An 18,912-nucleotide genomic window follows, 5' to 3' on the forward strand; every position below is an offset into this window, starting at 1 on the left:
AGCGGCAGCAGGAATGTGTAGCACAGTAAGAAGGTTACTTATTGGATATTTCATTCTTTTGTTTGGGTGGGCTCTAATGCTTTAGTACCCAGGGGAAATCCAAGGGTGAGAGGATTATCTCCTGGCTTATCCCAACACTGGTAATATCACAGCATTCACTCCCACAGTTGCTTATCTACAGGCGTGTCAATTTCTTTTCTTTGTTGTCTTATTTGGAGTTACAAACTCCCTGTTTCCCCTCCTCCTCCTCTTCCGGACAGACAGGCATTATCACTACTCTTTTCCAGAGAAACGCAGCAGGAGCCAGACACCCGCTGTAAAGTTCCCAGGAGAAGACTTTTGCTCTACCACCAAACTAGACAAAAAAGATTGTACAGAAGGTTGCTGTTGGTTGGAGTACTTAAAGAAATATTTGGTTTTTAAACAATTTTTAAATTAGGCTATGTATCAAGTTAGCGCTTAGATGATAGAGTTCATGCTATCAGCTCGAATGTTCAGACAGAGGGGAAGGCAGACCATTCGGTAAAAGAAAATTAAAAAGAATTTGAAAGAACCCGCTTTTTTTTTTTTTTTTAAACAACAAAGCTTTTCTGTGGACAAACAAACAAAGAATAAAATAAAGAAAGAAATTCATTTAAAAGATAATAGACGATTGCAGGTTGGAACAAAAGCTCTGTGCTGGAGTTGCACACTGCTTCACTTTTGGTCCTCAGCTTTCTTTCACCGTCTGTCCATGTTGACTGCAGAACACGGCACATTTTACACTGACACAGATTTACTGCTGCCTAAATTAAGAAACCCTGCATTTAGTAACATTTGCTACATTTTAGTAAAACTATCCCTTAATGTGCACAAATGATAACATGTGAGCAGTTGTGCTTAGAGGTTCTGGCAGATGCCTGTTTTTCTGTTTTTTCACACTTGTGTTTTCCACCCAAACGTCTTTAATTCCGTTTAAAAACAGACATTTATGAAAAGACTCCTGGTCTTGGACTTCAACTGACAGATAGCAAGATCTAAGATGACATCGATGGTCCAATATTTTTAATGTGACACGCTGCCTAAAATATTCGGAAGGATGTTGAGTATGTTGCTATATACTCAAGTGTCACTTCAACACAATCCAATGTAGATGTCACTGATTGGACCTGACGTTGGTGGAGAATAAATTAGCTGTTACTCCAGAATGGGAAGAGATCTTCTTTTACACATTTTTCTAATGAAATGCTTCCAACCACATTTTGAGAGCCATAACTTGACAGCGGCGCCCTTGGAGTGTTTAACTCTTACAGTGTCTTTATGGGACTAAGAAGTGCTGTCGCTGTTGGAATCTGTTTTGCTGAAGAAAGAGGATGAATTATTAATGACCTTTAATAAATAATCTTGGTGTCAGAATTCCTGTATATTCCTGGATTGAAAGTATAAAATCGCTATGATTTTATTATTTAAGCAAAAGGTAATTTTGTTTTTCATCCACGTTTTGACTTAATTTTATTTGCTGCCCAAATTTGAGACTTTGCAGCAAAGCTAACTGGTCCTTCAAACCCATCTGCATCCGGAAAAAGACTGTCTTTGGTACACTTGGAATGTTGTGTTAAAATAGTTAAGTCATTCCCACTGGTTTTAATTTCCTCCAAAACAGAACTAATACAAATCCTGCAGCTACACAACAGAGTGAGGACAATGTCACCTGAGGCCTGCAGTAAGGGGCAAACGTACCAGCCATCACTGAGAGCTGTTAGCTAGGGTGAGGTAAGATGACTCAGAAGAAAGAGTTGAAGAGGTAGAGTTCTTGATCTGGTACAAAATGTCGTTTTAGCTTCACTGCAGAGCCTGGCCACTGCACAAGCACATCTGAAAGTCTTTACAAAGAGGAAGTGGTAATTGTAAGCAGCCCCCAACCCTTAGACCCTCAGATCTCCACCTCTACTCAGCTCCTTCCCACTGTTTGTTTCGTTTTTCTCCATCTCCCAGTCATCTAGAACCTGCCATCACCCTATTCTATTTATTGTTTAGAAAAGTATCATGTTTTGACTTCAGATACACTTAAAAGTTCTTTATGTGGCAACATTGTTGAGCAACATAGAAGTCATTTCCTACTTTTTCTGTCTTTATTAGTGTAATTTTCTTAGTCTTTAAAAAAAACTTGATACAACAAAGAAAACTATCCCTGACTGGTTCCATCAGTGGAACTGCTTCTGTTCTGGTCTTGCTGAGCATTCGTTTGGACAGATGTTTTACTGCTTGACTTTAATGCTGCGTCATAGTTTGCTCTGGCCAAGTGTGTGAAATTACAGCAGATTAGTGTGAGGTCAACAGCACAGCAGTATACTGTTGAGAAGTGATCTTATCCCACTATAGTTCTGGTTCGCTAGCTCCCATTGTAGTGGTGACATCAGGAAGGTAGTTAATGTCACATTTAAGGAAGAAAAAATAAGATGTACCAGATTTGTCCTTCGTGTCATAAAAGGCGCGACTGCTTTCTCCTCTGATATCTGTGGATCTTCTCAGTCATCCGATCTTACCAGTACAGGATCTTGTTCTTCAGGACAACTGGACTGTGAAGGTTCATCTACATCGGTGTCCAACTTTTTTCAGGCCACAGACTAATTTATGACAATATTTTTACGCATTGGCCTGTACAAGGGTAAAGTGGATGTCCCAATTTTTTTTTTTACTTCCCGTAACCTCAGCTTCCTTTAACTCTTGAGGGTATAGTGGTTAGCTGCTACAGCTGCTTTAAACTAAATTTCATGTAGGAACCAATAAAATGTGATGGATTTTCATTAGCCCGAAACTGTCAAAGAGGAAGCTAAATTAGGTGCCAATTTCAGCTTCATCCAACACCAATGGTGTGACGAATAAAAGAAAACACAAATCAAGCGTCTCTGAAACGGGTAATTTCTAAATGTTTTTGCCATGCAAGATTCTCTCTCTCTCTCTCTCTCTCTCTCTCTCTCTCTCTCTGTTCTAATAATTCAATAACTACATAGTAAAAGTACGCAAATCTTTGTGAGGTCACAGTGCACGACAAGTCGAACAAGGATATACCAGTCAAAGCCTGGAATTATGCACCAAAGTCAATTTATTCAACTTTAAAGTTGACAACTTCTACTATATCTTTAGTCAAAAATGCTGTTTCTGAAATAATAACTTAAAAACTACATAGTAAGAGTACACAAATCTTTGTTAAGAGATAGCTTTGCTGATTGTATTTATAATATTTTTGTAGTGATACATAATTAGAATAGGTACGGTGTTTGAATGAAAACAGAAAGCAGCGACGATTGTGTTTCATGCTGTGCTGCAAACCGTGTTATTGGGGCGAGCATGACATTTCAAAAGTGCGGCTGGCTTAACCACGGCTGACTAAATGGCGGCCCCTGGTCCATGGGCGAGGCTCTAGAGGCACGTGCTTCTGGAGAACAATGTTGCCAAAGTGGGCTCGGATCCCTCGATCGGGGACCTGCTTACCCAGTAGTAGGGGCCAAGGCAGGACAACAGGTTCAAACGGGGCGTCTGGGTATCGCTTCCATCTTCTGTTTTCTTACTGGCTCTTTTCTGTGAAAAGAGGCTTTTCAAATACTTCTGTCAGAATCAAATTAGAAATTAAACAGCAAAAATATAGGTTGTGTTTTTTTCTTCTTCTTGCTTTTGTTCTCTGCAGCCCGGTATCTACTGCCCCACAGATTGGTACTGGTCCGTGGGCTTGAGGGTTGGGAACCCCTGATCTTTTGCGTCCCCTTTGAGGAGCCTCTTTAGTTCTCACTGCTAATGGAGAATCACAGTATTGATGTCCTGAATGCTTTAGAGATGTGTCAAAAAAGATTTCACATGAGCAGATGCAGATATCAATTATCCACACACACATTAGAATTGTTGGCTAGTGTGGTATTATTTGATGGGGGTTCAAAGGTGGGGACACTTGTTAGTGGCCTGTTTTTGTGTGTGAGACCATAGTTTCCTGAGGAAAGACGTTCTAACAAGATTGTACCTGGAAGATGAGAAATGTCTTAAGCCCCCACCCCCTTTTTATGAAAGGTTTTTCTATTTTAACAGCAAAGTTTTTTTGTTTGTTTTTTTAAACCATCTGTGCTCTCTGTCCAGAATATGCCCTTTTTGTAGCAAAGGGGTTCTGGCAGATGCTCTTAAATCAATGTGGGCTACTTTGTGATGATGTCCCTCATTAAATGACCTTTACTTCCTGTAGTTTACAAATATTCAAAACTATGAACTTAGATGCTGAGGAAGCTAAAAGTTGCAGCCTCAGCATCTGAATCAGTCAGCTCACTCTTTGTCATTTCCACAGTTATGGAAAAGCGGCATTTTGCCTGGAGGAACTGATGATGACCAACCCCCACAATCACTTGTACTGTGAGCAATATGCAGAGGTGAGTCAAACCTGGAATTGCTTCATTCAACAAGGGGTAGGGGTGGGGTGGGGTGAGGGATTAGAGGCATAGATGTTAGTAAAATTCCAGTAAAACCTTTCCAAATCAAACTATATTTATTAAAAAGTGCTTCTCATGCCTTGCGCTACTCCAAGCACGTTAACATTTAAAACACAATATTACAGTAAAAACCCAACCCACCCTTCACCTTTTCCACTCCCCTCCGTTAACACATATGACACATGACCCCCCACACAATGAGTACTTGTAAAAGTAACTTCTAAAAGAGATTTAAAGCTCGACTCTGCTGTGAGAAAGCATTATTTGGGAATCTCTTCGTACCAGGAGTCAGCTCGGCTGTAGGAGCGTCGCCACAGCGCCCACCCAGACCGAAGAATCATTCGCCGTTCTTTTAGAGGAAACCTTTTTTATTACTGTTCTCTGTAACTGAGTAACGCAAAGTTCTGCCCCCCCCCCCTCCTGCACACGCGTGAGCGCATACACACTGATTTCAGCACACACACATACACTCATTCCACAACAATAGTATGTGTTTAAAAAAGGCAGCATGAGCAAAACTGAGTTGGTTTTGATTAAGTTTTTTATATTTCCAGTCATCAATCCGCATCCAAAAACCCATCAAAGTTGTCATCTTCTGGATCTGAAATTAACAGTTGGGCTAAATTTCTATTAAACACGCCAGCTTCCCTTCCATCATTGTCAGAGTCCATCTCGTTGCCGTGTGGCTTCTAATGAATGATGCCGGCTTTTCGGCACTTCGGAAGCAGTACAAGCAGACACATTAGCCCAGGGCTTGGGAACCGGGGGATCCGGAGCAGCGGCTATAGATATAGAATATATCTATATATATATATAGAATAAACAAAAAAAAGAATAAAGCCATAAAAAAATCAATATTAAAATGTATTAGTTGAAAATACTAACAAATTAATTTTAAATATCTAATAAATCCATAAAATGTTCAGAAAATAAAATAAAATACAAAAAAAAAACCTAGAAATTTAAAAAATGAAAATTCATTGAGGTTGACAACTTGTGATGCTCAGTCAGGCCTGTCTGAAAAACTTAAAAGGATTTTCAAACAACATAACATCCCAGTTCATCTCAAACCAGTCAATACCTTCAGACAGAAACTGGTTCATCCAAAGGACAAAATTCCCAGCTACAAACAGAGTAATGTTGTGTACTCTATCCACTGCAAAGAGAACTGCAATGAACAGTATATAGGAGAAACCAAACAACCGCTACACAAGCGGCTTTACCAACATCGCAGAGCCAACCCAAGTGGACCTGAGTCTGCAGTACATCTCCACCTGAAGGCCACAAACCACTCGTTCGAGGACAGTGAAGTCAAAATTCTAGCCAGAGAGAAAGGATGGTTTGAGCGAGGAGTGAAAGAAGCCATCTTTGTCAAGAAGGATAAACCTTCTCTTAATAAGAATGGTGGTCTCAGGTTTATTCTTCCATCAATCTACGGCAGTGTTTTGAAACCTACACAAACCAAACCAGTTCCACCTAGGTCGTTAATAGCTGAAAGAGACGACCATTTGGAGAGGGAGTCACTGGCTCCCCAACCCCCAGCTGAGGACAAAGGACTATTAACGACCCGAAACCACGTAGGCTAAGTGGACAACACCTCCAGTTTCAGGTCTGACTCCTCCCCCATGAGCGCATATATACCAGCTCTTAGACCAGCTAATTCAGAATTGACAAAGCCTCTTGGATAAGAGGTGAAACGTCTTCCAACTTTAAAACCAAGTCCAGATGACATCCCCTAACATACTACAATGGAACCAACCTGGATGAATGAGAGTCTTCATAGACATGCTCAGTCAGGTTGTTGTATTGTCTCATAGCATGAGGGACAAAAGACTTCCTCCGTCTGTCTGTGTATTTCGCTGATGAACATGCTCCTCCTTCTGGTGAAGGAAGCTTCCTCTGTCATTGAACAAAGGACATCCTCCTAAAAACAACACAAAACTAATCATTTAGAGAAATCTTTTAATTTGCTTATTACACAAGTAACAATAAAGAAAAACCTTTTACTCAGCTTATCCTGGTGTAATACATCACAAGACAAATTTAACATATACGTATGCAAATGTTTGCAGTAGGGATGCAACAATTCAATTTCCCTTCAATTCAATTCAATGGTGTAACATAAGGTTAAGTTTTAAACCAGGAATTGTACCATCTCTACTACTAATACATGTCTAATGCCTCCTCACACAGGTGAAGTACACCCAGGGGGGGCTGGAAAACATGGAGCTGTCCAGGAAGTACTTTGCTCAGGCGCTGAGGCTGAACAACCGAAACATGAGGGCGTTGTTCGGGCTGTATATGGTGAGTGTTGTGTTGTATGAGGAAAAAAGAGAAGCCAGCAGAAGCTTTTTTGTAACCATGTGGTTTGTCAAGGTTGAGGCTGGCCACAGTGTGAGTTAAATTAGACTGGACTATGTATGTATGTGTTTGGGGGGGTGGGGAGGAGGCCCTCAGAAAGGTCACTGCTGACTCAGAAAGTGGACTTCAGCTAAGAAAATCTGTCTGTTTGGAGCAGTTTTTCTTTGGAAATATTATTAGATTCTATTTAACTTCTTTTGTTCAACTTTATTTTAGTTCTAATTTCATGTTAGTCAAGTAAAACAAACTGTTTACCTTTTGAGAGCAGTGGAAAAGCCTTTCATTCATATTTGAAACAACAAGCTTTTTCCCTCAAACCCCAGCAGCTGCTTTTTCACTCGACGTTCTGCTGCAGGAGCTGATCTGATCAACCCTAAACATCTGTTCTGTATAGAGCAGTGTATCACCGCCAACTTCCCCAATCACTTTAAGACATTTTAATCAATTCATGATAAGGTTTAACTCTGTTTCCCATTCAATTCAAAATCTTTTTATTTTTAGACTTCCATTTAAACAGCAGTGTTGTTTGGGTCTGGTAATAAGTTTTTCACGACTACTGATCTTACTTTGAAAATGTGAAATAGTTGCACTGGAAACCATTACCTGATGTAAGAAAAAAGAAAAGAACAAAAAAAACTAAATTCATAATTTTACCATTATTCAGATCTCCTAAGAAGGGGTTTATCAGAAATTGTTGCGTTAAACCAGCTGTGAGACACACTGGATTCACATAAATACTGTGTTGTAGTAAGCCTTTTAGTAATATTTGTGTACATATTAGAACAATTAAAATGCAGTACTTCAAGTTTGAAAACAAGATGATTATAAAGAAGAAAAAAAAACAAAGCAGCCGATCCTCAAAATACAAGTCTGAATGAAAAATCCTGTAATTATTTGATTGTGGTCTATTTTTTATTTTTAAAGAGGAAGTTGCCTGAATGGTGTGAAAGGTAGAGCGGACATAAAACCACAAAGTGTTAAAAAAGGGAAGAAAGGTTACAGAAGGGGAGCAGATCTCACACGGAGGGGCCCACATGTTCCTCCATTGTTCACTTCACTTAGTCCAAACAACACAAAGCAGCCCATCACCTGTCAAAGCTCACACAAGCAGGAGGGAGGGCAGGGCAAGGTCACATGTATGACATGTGCAACACGTTAGCTGAAGGAGGTTGGGGGATTAAGCAGCACTTTTTTAGGCTAGTCGTTCCCTGATGCTTAGGTTTTTAATGAGCACCTGAGGTGGGAGTTTATTCTTTTTAGTCGTAAATCTGTCCCCAGAGTGTGTTTTACAGATTGTCAGCTAGTCTCTGTGGTTCAGATCGTGACAGGTGGAAGAAGTTCAGTGAAAGGACAAAAACTTTCACCATCCTAAAGCATCTTGAGTCAGTGTGACAGTGGACTTGGTGCTGACCACAGCTGGGCTGTGGGTTGCGTTCTGACAACCAATGCATGGGGATTCCCCTCCATAATGGCCCAGGCTGTTATTCAGGGATAGCCTGTCAGGGCTGACATCATCTAAATTGAGGTTTCTCGAGGTAAAAAAATAGAAATAGAGAAAATGCTTACTAAAAACAAATACAGAAGCCAAACCATTTTCTTGAAGAAGAAAAAAAAAGAGCCAGGTTGATTGGTGTGTAGTTAAGGTTTCAGCACGTTGGTGGAGAGGGCTTTGAAGTGCAGGAAGGCTAAGCCCTCTGGGGTTTGCTGTGTGGAGATGATGGCAGGAACATGGGAAAGACATGGGATTTGTGGTTCTGAGCAGAGCTGTCGGGCAGGCCCAGACCGTGATTCACAAGCTCCTCCTTTCGCTTCATGTTGGGACTATTTTGAAAGATACAAGCTCCTTTCATCGCACAGAGTCGACGGCGTTTGAGAAATTAGGCCCGTTAAGTGACAATTTACGTATGAGGCATTAAAGCACTCAGTTTTTCCTCCCCATAAATGATTTCCCCTGTGTCATCAGGCCAAGGTCTGCTTTTTCTCTTCATTCTGCCACAATGACTAGTGGATTGGAAGATGGTAAAAGTGGTTGCATATTCATCTCAATTATCCTTTTATTGCTGTTACACCAAGTTTTGATATGAGAACACTTCTCTCCCTGTTCCCTCCATTGCCCCCCACCCCTCTTTTATTTTTCCTGCAGTCTGCAAGTCACATCGCTTCCAGTCCTAAAGTCAGTGCCAAGGTGAAAAAGGACAATATAAAATATGCTGCCTGGGCTGCCACTCAAATAAATAGAGCCTACAAGGTGAGTCACAAATTGCTCTTGCGTAGCTGTGAAATTAGCCTGACTGCATTTTTCTTTTTGCTTCCTCTGTCCTCTACTGAAAGTCGATTTTACTTTTTCCTGTACCCAGACGCTGGAAACCACCAATCGTGCTCTTCTGTTGTGTTTTAGGGTGTTGGCGCACAATATTCAGACATCCTTAAAACCCCCTCATTTGCATAGGGCACCAAACGTATTTACAGCCTGTTGACCAACAAATGCATGCCAAGCCTGATTTACTCCCTTCTACTCACACAGAACTGTGAAAACAACCTTCAAGTCTTTCGGTGTGTCTGGGTACATTTACTGTTAATGTGTTGACTTAAGGCCACAATGTCTGCGAAGACTTCACGTCACAAACTGGTTTCAGACAGGAGCCGCAAGCAGATTTAGAGAGCAGATGCATTGAACTGTAGCAGGACCTTATGGCCTTTTGGAGGCTGACAATTACAAGTAGAGTTGAAGATATTCTAGGTTTTCTTAAATTCACAAATCCCCTACTGTTCTTCAGACTTGCATTGTTAAAAGGTCTTTTTTTTAACCATTTTACCAACATCATTTTCAAACAAAAATTAAATGAAGTAATTGGGTAAAAAATGAAAGTTATTATTGAACAGAAATTTAAGCTGCAGACTTTATAATAGAGGATTTAAAACTAGACCTGGAATATTGGTAATTGGTTAAGTATTAATAAAAAAAATCTAAAATCCAGTGGAATCTTTTTAAATATTAACTAGTCTTTCATTATCCCATTTCATTTTTGCCATCTTATTATTGCTAAAATGCCATTATTGTCACTCAAAGTGTGTGGGGAGAAATTCATTCTCCTCGTTTGACCTCCATCCCTTACGGCAGCAGTGAGCTGCAGTCACAGCCAGTAAGTCGTTTAGTGCTGCACCCAGTTACATGCTCAAGCAGGGAAGCACTTGGTTCCATTTTTAGAGTCTTTGGTATGACCCAACTGGGGATTCAAACCCACAAAGTCTTAGGGCAGACACTCAACCATCAGACCACTAAGGCAGTAAAAGCCGAACTACCAAAAAACTCAAAGCTACAGCTACAACTCATCTCCAACTTTCCTAGAAAGAAATATGTTATAACAGTGTACTAAAGCTTCTACTTCTTTAAAGAAAGTGAGATTCTTTGAAAGCAAAACTAACCCATGCCACTAAAGGAGAGTAAAATGGGAGTGTTTGCCCATAATGAACAGAAATAAAAATGTTGAATGCCAAAAATGGATACTCATGCAACTAATTTGTTCAGCACAGAATCCTGGTGGATACAACTAAGCTTGATCCTCTACTTAGAAAGTACAGAACTATTTGCTCTTTGTGAGGAGATTGAGCTGGTCTATTTAGAACTTTGATTTTTGAGTTCTGTTCTGCTTTTCAGAGAAAGCACCTGGAGAGAAGCTACGGTTGGTGAAATACGATCCAATTTTCTTTAGAACTCTGGCTGCAGCACTTTCAATCAGCTAAAGGTCCTTCAGAAAATCTGCAGACCAGCTTGATAATAAATAATAGCAGTAGTCGAATCTTGAAGTAAAAAATGCATTATTAAATTTTCCTTTACCATTCAAAGAAAATCATGTTGCTGATTTTCGATGTATTGCGGAAATTAAAACGATTCTCCAAACGTGATTTATGTAAGAATTACAAACTTTCCTGGTCTAAAAGTGACATGTTAGAAGTCTGAGCGACTGCTCCTTGTTTAATAGGGAAGTGCTGCTGAGTATCATCAGCAGCAGAAACGTGCTTTGTTGCCTGACCGTGTTAATTCATAGAAGCATTTAAGGACTTTAAAGGATTAACTGTAATAAAAGGATATTCCATGTATGGGATTCATGCAGCACCATCCACTTTAGGACAGTTTTGGGGTTTGTGCTGTATAAGCACTGGTGTGAGGACTCCTGTCTATTTCTTCACTCCCACCTCCAGTTAAGCAACTTCTGAGCTCTCAGGCGAACAGATGCTTGCTGCTGTGGGACTGCTAGCTGATTGATGGCCTCTTAAAAGTGTTGCATTTGTTTTATTAGACTTGAATACCTGGTGATTGTCATACCTCAGTGTCAGGAAAAGGTGGGCAGGTGAGCGCAAGTGGGAGCAGACGTCTTCCAGAGGTCATGACTGAATGAGGAGTACTTTGAAGCATTGTAATTTCTTTGGTGGGGCTGGCTGACATGCAGAAAGCCTGGACATGTAGTGGACATGTAGTGCTTTCGGTGACACTTGATGTCTTGCCTGAACTCTCTAAACAAATTCTGTGATTAGCTCCTGTGTCACGGCGCACAGACTTCTGCTGCCTCCTGACTCTATTATCAGATACTCTAAGTAGATGTTGAGCTGCCTGTTCTGCTCCTGCTGTTGTACAGCAGGGCAGGAGTTAATGTGGTGGTCTCACCTCGGGCTAAGGACATAATTGACTACCAGGCCCGGGGTAATGGAGTATTAGGCAGCAAAGCAATTAATCGCACTGATCATTACAGCTGCAGTGACACATACACACTAAATGCAGAAGAATGAGTCATCCTTGGAAACAGCATAGCCAGTTGTGTTCGCAAGCCAAGTGCCCACTTAAAGATGGAGTTTGGCAAAAGATAAAGGAAAAACAACTTTTGTCGTGTAAGTATAGTTTGAGCTAAGACAGCTGTGCTTTTTGTGAATAAAAGATTTGTTCTGCTTTTTTAAACATTTTTCAGCTGATACACTTACATTTTGGTTACCTCTAAATGATCTTCATCAAGGTGCAACATAGAGAAAGTCTGTTTATTAGAAACTCATCTTCCGCCTCAGAGTTTGACTCCATCATGACCAAACAAACACACAATTCACACAGTGTGACTGTAGAGGTAGAGCTGGTAAACCTTGATAGCCTTCATCCAACTTTTGAACTCGAGTATCAGTCCAGTATTCAGTCCAGATCTCATTTACTGACTGTAAATGAGATCTGGACTGAATGACTCCTCCTCCCGCATTCCAAACAGGAAGTACCTGCAGGTCCCAAAAAGCAAAAAATCCCCTGGACTTCATTAGATCAGTGTTTTTCAACCTTTTTTGAGGCACGGCACACTTTAACCTTGACAAAAATCCTGCGGGCACACCAACATCCCAAAATTTAAAAAATGGAGAAACTCATAGTCTGTATTGATCAACAGTCCCTCTGCGATCTCACATGCATTTTTGTGATACTTGTGGCAGAAAAAGCTGGAAGTTGCAGCGTTTTTTTCTAAAAGATGTAATAAAAGTTAAGGTAGAAGATTTAAAAACTGTTTGATGTGTGTTCGTTGTGGTTTCAAGACGTTTAACAAAGACGACTCATTGTGCGCTGAGATGTTGTCACTTTAACCCAATGCATCATGGGAGATGTAGTGCAAACAGCTGCAGAACGCAGACAGACTTTCGTCTCTGAGCTTTATGGTTTGTTCCAAGGTCTGATACCGGGTCCCGCGGAAAGCTACACCGCTAAAGACGAGCTTTAGCTGGTATTTTTGTTGGAACTGAGAGACTTTATGAGCAGAATCGGAACAAGGAAGTAAAGATTTTAACCACTTTTGATTGGTCAGACTGATGACGTGTGACTAAACCTCCAAAAATGATTGGTGGACAGTTAAAGGGGCGGGACTTTTCTTAAACAGTTATAGCTGCAGCTAAATCGCGGTACCGGCATTCTTATCTAAATGTCTTTAATAGAATCAAATAAACACAAAGAAAAAGTATTTTATGATCTTTTATATTCCTAATTACTCAGTGTTTTATCAGGGCCTGTTTGGATGAAGAAAGAGCTGATATCCTGGAGATGGTAAATGTTTTTAGATCATTTAATGAGGGCAATTTCCCACGGCACACCTGACCATCTCCCACGTAGAGGTAAGATCTTAAGCCCGAGCCCGATTCAGAACCCGACCGGGCCCGAAATTCGGGTCGGGGACTAAAATGACAATCATTACGTTCGGTTCGGGTCGGGCGGGCTTCTCTGTCGCTGACTTTTTTAATAAATATATGCTTATAAAAATGTATACTAAAATGATGTGTGGATAGTAAACTAAGGAATACTTGTTATAAATAAATAATTTGGTTAAAACAGAGAAGGCGCTGTAAGCTAATTGCTATATAACTACAACTAAACAGGAAGCGCAGACGCAGAGCCAGGCCACGCTTTTACGCACGTGTCCTGAATGTAATCTTCCCTCCGCAATAAAGCCTAGTGGGCTACAGTATTTCGCCGCGTAATTAAGCGAGTGCGCATCAAGATCTCTCTTTCACTGTCTTTGTCTGGCCTCTTATTCTGTGTTCCAGCGTTATTTCGTTGTGCAAATGCATTTATCATGATCATAAAAATATGTAGATTATTTTAACCTTGAGAAATCTTGCGTTGTTTTCTGCCAAAAATACTATAGGATAAATTGAAATTTCAGGTTTGCTTCGAGCTCGGCCCTGCACATCAAGTTAATTGGTCGGGCTCGGCCTGGGTTGGGCTTTAATGCCCGCGGGCCTGGGCCGGGTCGGGCTGGATTTTTTAGGCCCGATCTTACCTCTACTCCCACGGCACACTGGTTTAAAAACACTGGACTAGAGAAACAAACAGCTATAACTCATTCATTATAATTGTCAGAATAACCAATCTTGTTCTGTGACCTTTCTAACATGTTCTTGATAATACAATTATTTCATATTTTTTTCTGTAGTGCAAGTTATAAACTGACAAATCAGATGCCTTTTATTAAAGTGTGTGGTCTCATGTTGAACATTCAAAGCGTTTGACAGATTCTCCATAGGTCGCTTTCCAGTGGAAGGGGTGTGGACTTCCTATAAGCTCACTTCTGATTGGCAAAAGTGGTTGCCATAGAAATGTTGACTTAAACCAGTGCTTGTCAATTATTTTTTGCAAGGCCCCGCCTAGGAAAAAGAAAATGTTTCGTGCCCCCCTACCCCCTATCCCCCACACACCCACTTGCCGTGGTGACAATATAATAGGTTAGTATCTATAAAAATTGTGTAAGTATATCTAAAATTGTATACTTTAACATTTAAAAAAGAAAACATCAATATAAATCCACTTTCAACAAATATTTCCTTTATTTTGCCACAGAAACCCTGTTCTAGTCTAAAACAGAAAAGAAGCTTAAAGTGCCTGAAATAAAAAAATCTGTCAGTCCTTATTTAAACTAGAAACATTTTGACCAACTGAACCATCTGATGCTGAGAAAAATAATTCAGTCAATAAATAACATTAAATGTAAATTGATCTGAAACATTAACACAGCAGCACCGATATATTTAACGTTTTTAGTCTAAAGAAATGGGTAAAAACATTGCTGATTTTTTTTTCTTCTAAATGATTGTTCATCTATGATCTCATAAAGTGCAGCTGTTTTCCTGCATTTCCTGCTGTCTTTATGTCAAATACTGACACCAACTAAACCACAGGCAGACGCAAAGAATACATTTATGGAAAATAAAGACATCATTAAAATGTCTGCAATAGTTCATAAAGAATGAGATTATTAGCATGAACTGAATGATCTAAAGGCACGCCATGATCCAGGTGTTGCGCAACAGAGGGAGTGCTCCGTGTGCGCGTTCCACCCGCAGCCTGAGCCCACTACCCCTCCCCTCTGCTTCTCACACATGTGAGCCGCAGGTGACAGGTGACAGGGGCAGCTGTAGGGACGGCAATTGACAGTTTCCGGCTGTTACAAACTTGATAAAACAAACTATGATAGAACAGACAACAGGAAACCAATAGTGGCGCTGATTTTTTTCCAAGCACTAAGCCGCTGTAGCCGTATTACCTGTGCCCAAAACCGCTGCCACTGCGGGGCACGCCGCACTATTTGAGAAGCACTGACTCAGACTGACTTGAGCTAATCACTGCTTATTGGCTATTTCTGGTTCCAACATGGCAAAGTCCATTACATGAAATTACATGAAATCTTTCCACCTTTGTCATGGTAGGAATAACACTTCAATGTAAGGGCGGGGTCATCTAAGATAGCACAAGGGTTAAAAATCTTCAGTTTAAACGCTTACAGTTTCAAGAAAGATCTCTGTTTTCTGCAGACGAGGCCCAAAAATATTGAAGACCGGCCATGAGTCCCGGGGTTATTTAACACACACACCCTACCGAAAACCATGATCACTGAACAGTTTGTAACTTATAAAATGTAAAACAAGCCTGACAGGCAAAGAAAATACAAGGTTAAGAAAAGTAGCCATCTACCAAAATTGTTATTGGAAATGGTGAATGTGAACGCCTGCAGGTTTCACAATGACAGGAACCATGCAGCTTCTATTTCAAAAGCCAGCATCTGTGTTGGTGTATCAGTGCTCATGCCATGGGTAGATTTCACATCTGTGTTCAGCACTTACACTAAATGACATACACATGTTTTTAGCAGTTACAGACAAGGTTTAAACAAGTTCTGCCCTGTTGGTGTTTTAAAACAACATCCCAACCTTAGTTTAATTTGTTGTCTTCAGATTTCATTCAGAGATGTCTTTCTGTGCGGGTCAGGCGAGGTTTAATTGGACAGATGCTTTGTTATGTTCCTGGCTCCTTGCCCAGAGTGAAGAAATCATCCTTCCTTTTTATTATTTACTGGGTGCCCTGTCTGTTGCAAAAATAAATTAGGTAGAAAAATCGTGGGCCCATTTGCATCTGCATGAGTGATCCTGTCCAAGTTTGGGTTTTGATTTGCGGCACTTCCCGTGTCGCTGTCCAACCACAGAGCAGACCTCTGAGACAAGTGTTACGATCTCCTGCCCCAAAGGCCATGGAAGTGGACTAAAATGAGCACGCTGTCCCCAAGTGCATGTTGATCAAAAATAGAACTGCAAAATTTAAATGGTGTATTAGAGCACGATGGTTCCTGTAGTCACTCCTCCTATTGTCTATAGTAATCCAGGCCAGTTCATTGATGCCACAGTTGGACTCTTTTTGATCACTGCAAGGAAGAAAGAAGGGCTTTGGGGCTCGTAGGTGGAAAAGGTTTTCTAGAACAAAATGAATAGTTTCTGTGTGTCTTGTGTATTTAGAAGTTTGGTTTAGTAAGCCCTTTTTAAACTGCAGTGACATTTAGGGATGTTCTGATCAGGGTTTTTCAGCTCCAATCTACGTGTTAAAATGAATAAACAGATCCAGGTTCCTCTTTTATCATTTAAACAGTCCACTAGGTTGAAGTAGTTTGAATAATCAAGTATAACTAGTAAAAATAAGTAACTAAGAACTACTAAAAATGGTGATAATTAGTAGTGTGAGGAAGTTTGGTGACTGGAGCTTTAGTATCTTCAGAACTATTCAACATTTTTTATCTCATTTGATTCATATCTCCATTAAAAATTCTTAAGTATTGATGACTTTCTTTTAAAACTCTTGAATGAATATGATAAATATTCATGACTGGTTCATATCAGTGTAAGTTAGTTTTCTTTGCACTTTGGCAGCCGTCTCACTGCTGTGTCTCCACTTAGTGACTAAAAAAAGAGACCAAATCTTTTTATTTGGAAATGCCTTTGTAGCAGTGTTTGCTGTCAGTTTAAAATGTTGTTTTAATGAAATATTGAGCCCGAAGGTCCAAATATAGGAATATCTTGCTAACTTCACTGAACTGTTTTTTTGGGCCTCCTGCCCAAACTAGTGCCATACTCTGCTGCCCAAGAAATTGTTGCGATCTGTTAATGATGTGCAGATTTCTTTTAGAGTATTTATCTGCAATAATTGGCTTGAACAGCATAGTGCTGATCACAATAATATACAACATCCAAGTCTGAAACTGCGTGATTGGGCCGATTTCCGATCACATGATCAGATCAGGAGTTCCTTGGTGACATCACTGACACCAGTTTAAAGGCCCGTTCACACCGGGACCAATTTCGCCGGCGATTTTCGCCGACGTTTAACGCTTCGTGACTAAACAAAGGACACCAATGAGAGTGTGCACACCGACGCGAAAAAACGCCACGCGTCAAAGCGTCAAAAAAAATACGCCTCGGGTTCGTTTTTTTTTTTTGACGCCTCGCGTCGAAATCTATTCCACCAATGAGAATGGCGCTTTTGCACATGTGTCTGGAGCTTCTGAAGTTACAGTAAAACACAACTTTGGGGGCGCTCAAACACAAAACTGCCTTTCTGAGCACACATACCAGCGAAGAAGATAGACGCCAAGTAGCGTCTACACTGCCGCGAAGAAATAATGACGGACATTCTAAAATATCCCCGAACCAAGCACCAGTTGGAGCTACTGATGCTTGAAAGATTCATGTTTTCTTTGTATGACTCTGACAAGCGCGTAAATACTTGCTCTCTTCTTCTGAGTGAAAGGCGACTTTAAGAAGCGTAAAGTTGCGCAGCGCCACCTTGTGTACAGGAGTATTTCTGTTTTACATTAAGCGCCATCTAATGTCAGGGAATGAAATTGCATGTTCGCTCGGCTCATCGTCAGCGAAAATTGCCTGGGTGTGAACACAAAAAACGTGGCGAAAAACGCTGGCGAATAACGCCTGGCGAATATTCGTCCCGGTGTGTACGGGCCTTTAGGCAGCCACTCCCTGGCACTTTCAGCCCCCACACCAAGCCTCTATCAAAATCCACCTGAACCATGTTCAGGTCCACCTCACTTCAGTTCTTTGAGTTGTGCATGAGCACAGGTTGCTAAACTAAGTGTACCTTGAGGTTTGATGTACTAAGAGAAGATCCTGTTAGCCTGGTGGTTTTTTTATTATTGTTGTTTATTTGCCACAGAAATCAAATGAGATTTTGTTTGCCCCTCCCCCATATATCTCTCTCTGTTCTTCTCTGATGCAGCTTGCTGGCCGTGGGACCAAGGAGACTAAGTACTCTGTGAAGGCAGTGGAGGAGATGTTGGAGTCCATGCAGATCACCATGTCTTAGAAATGCAGAGGCATCATTTCTTCTTTCTCAAACGTGGCAGCTAGGTCTCAGTCATTTTAGTCATTCTTAGTTTTGTCCTGTTTTTAAAGAAAAGGCTAGTAACTTAATAACCTTTATGAACACAGAAAGCTACAGTAAAACAAGAAGTCTGTTGTGATTCAGTCCCAGATGGCAGTTTACCGTCTCCTCCATGTCATTTGCTGTTATTTGCCACTTATGCATTAATGCTAACACCGTCTGATTGAGAAAGAAGAAAACTGTACATTGAATGCTATTTATACAAAAACGATAAGTAGAGATGCTGCCTGTTTGCACTGACCTCTCCTGTCTGTGTCCTTCTGTAAATGAAACAAATTAAACTTTTTTAAAACCTTCCTCTGTGTTGGACTGAATCCTCTAAAGATCTGTTTTGTTTGGGTGGAACAGAGTCTATATGTTGTTTGTTTCCATTCACTGCCACATTTGAAATGTAATAACTCTGGAGAAGGAAGGGGCCACAGCAACAACAGCCATGAAAGCATGATAATGGCTGGAAAATCCCACATTTCAGTTCGCCTTACAACTGCAGCCTTCTGAAAACACCCCTGTCAATTCAGCACGGAGAGTCTCTGAGAATGTGCCAGCTGTCCCGTTGGAGTCTGGGAGCATTTATGGCAAAGACGGAACAAGGAACGGAGCAGCACCTCCAACTGCTTCTGACAGACACACGAGTTCATCTCCAGAAGGAACGGCTTTCTTCATTTATTAATGTCATTTTAAGATGAAAAAGCATCAAGAACAAATTGTGCACATTAACTGCTTTGAGTTGATGAATTTTCTTAGAACGGCTGAACTGGAATTACAGGGGGAAAGCTGTTTTCGAGCAGTTTTATGTTGCAGCTATCTTGTAAATACTGCTGTATTTATGAGCTCATTTATGAACTTGTAAACGAGGAATAAATGTGA

The 18,912-nt window shown here is 40.6% G+C and overlaps 1 protein-coding gene across 1 annotated transcript in view; it reads left to right on the top strand.

The window, feature by feature from the left end:
* The window catches only part of emc2 (ER membrane protein complex subunit 2), a 35,004-nt gene extending 16,662 nt beyond the window's left edge, over nucleotides 1-18,342 (top strand). Inside the window, exons 8-11 of the mRNA XM_004086631.4 lie at nucleotides 4,310-4,391; nucleotides 6,645-6,755; nucleotides 8,956-9,060; nucleotides 17,881-18,342. Coding sequence (XP_004086679.1) covers nucleotides 4,310-4,391; nucleotides 6,645-6,755; nucleotides 8,956-9,060; nucleotides 17,881-17,967 — 385 coding nt within the window. The 3' untranslated portion in view covers nucleotides 17,968-18,342. The remainder of the gene's footprint in view (nucleotides 1-4,309; nucleotides 4,392-6,644; nucleotides 6,756-8,955; nucleotides 9,061-17,880) is intronic.
* The last annotated feature ends 570 nt before the right edge of the window (nucleotides 18,343-18,912 follow it).

The sequence above is a fragment of the Oryzias latipes genome, chromosome 16 (assembly GCF_002234675.1).
Source record: "Oryzias latipes chromosome 16, ASM223467v1".
Classification (NCBI taxonomy): Eukaryota; Metazoa; Chordata; class Actinopteri; order Beloniformes; family Adrianichthyidae; genus Oryzias; species Oryzias latipes.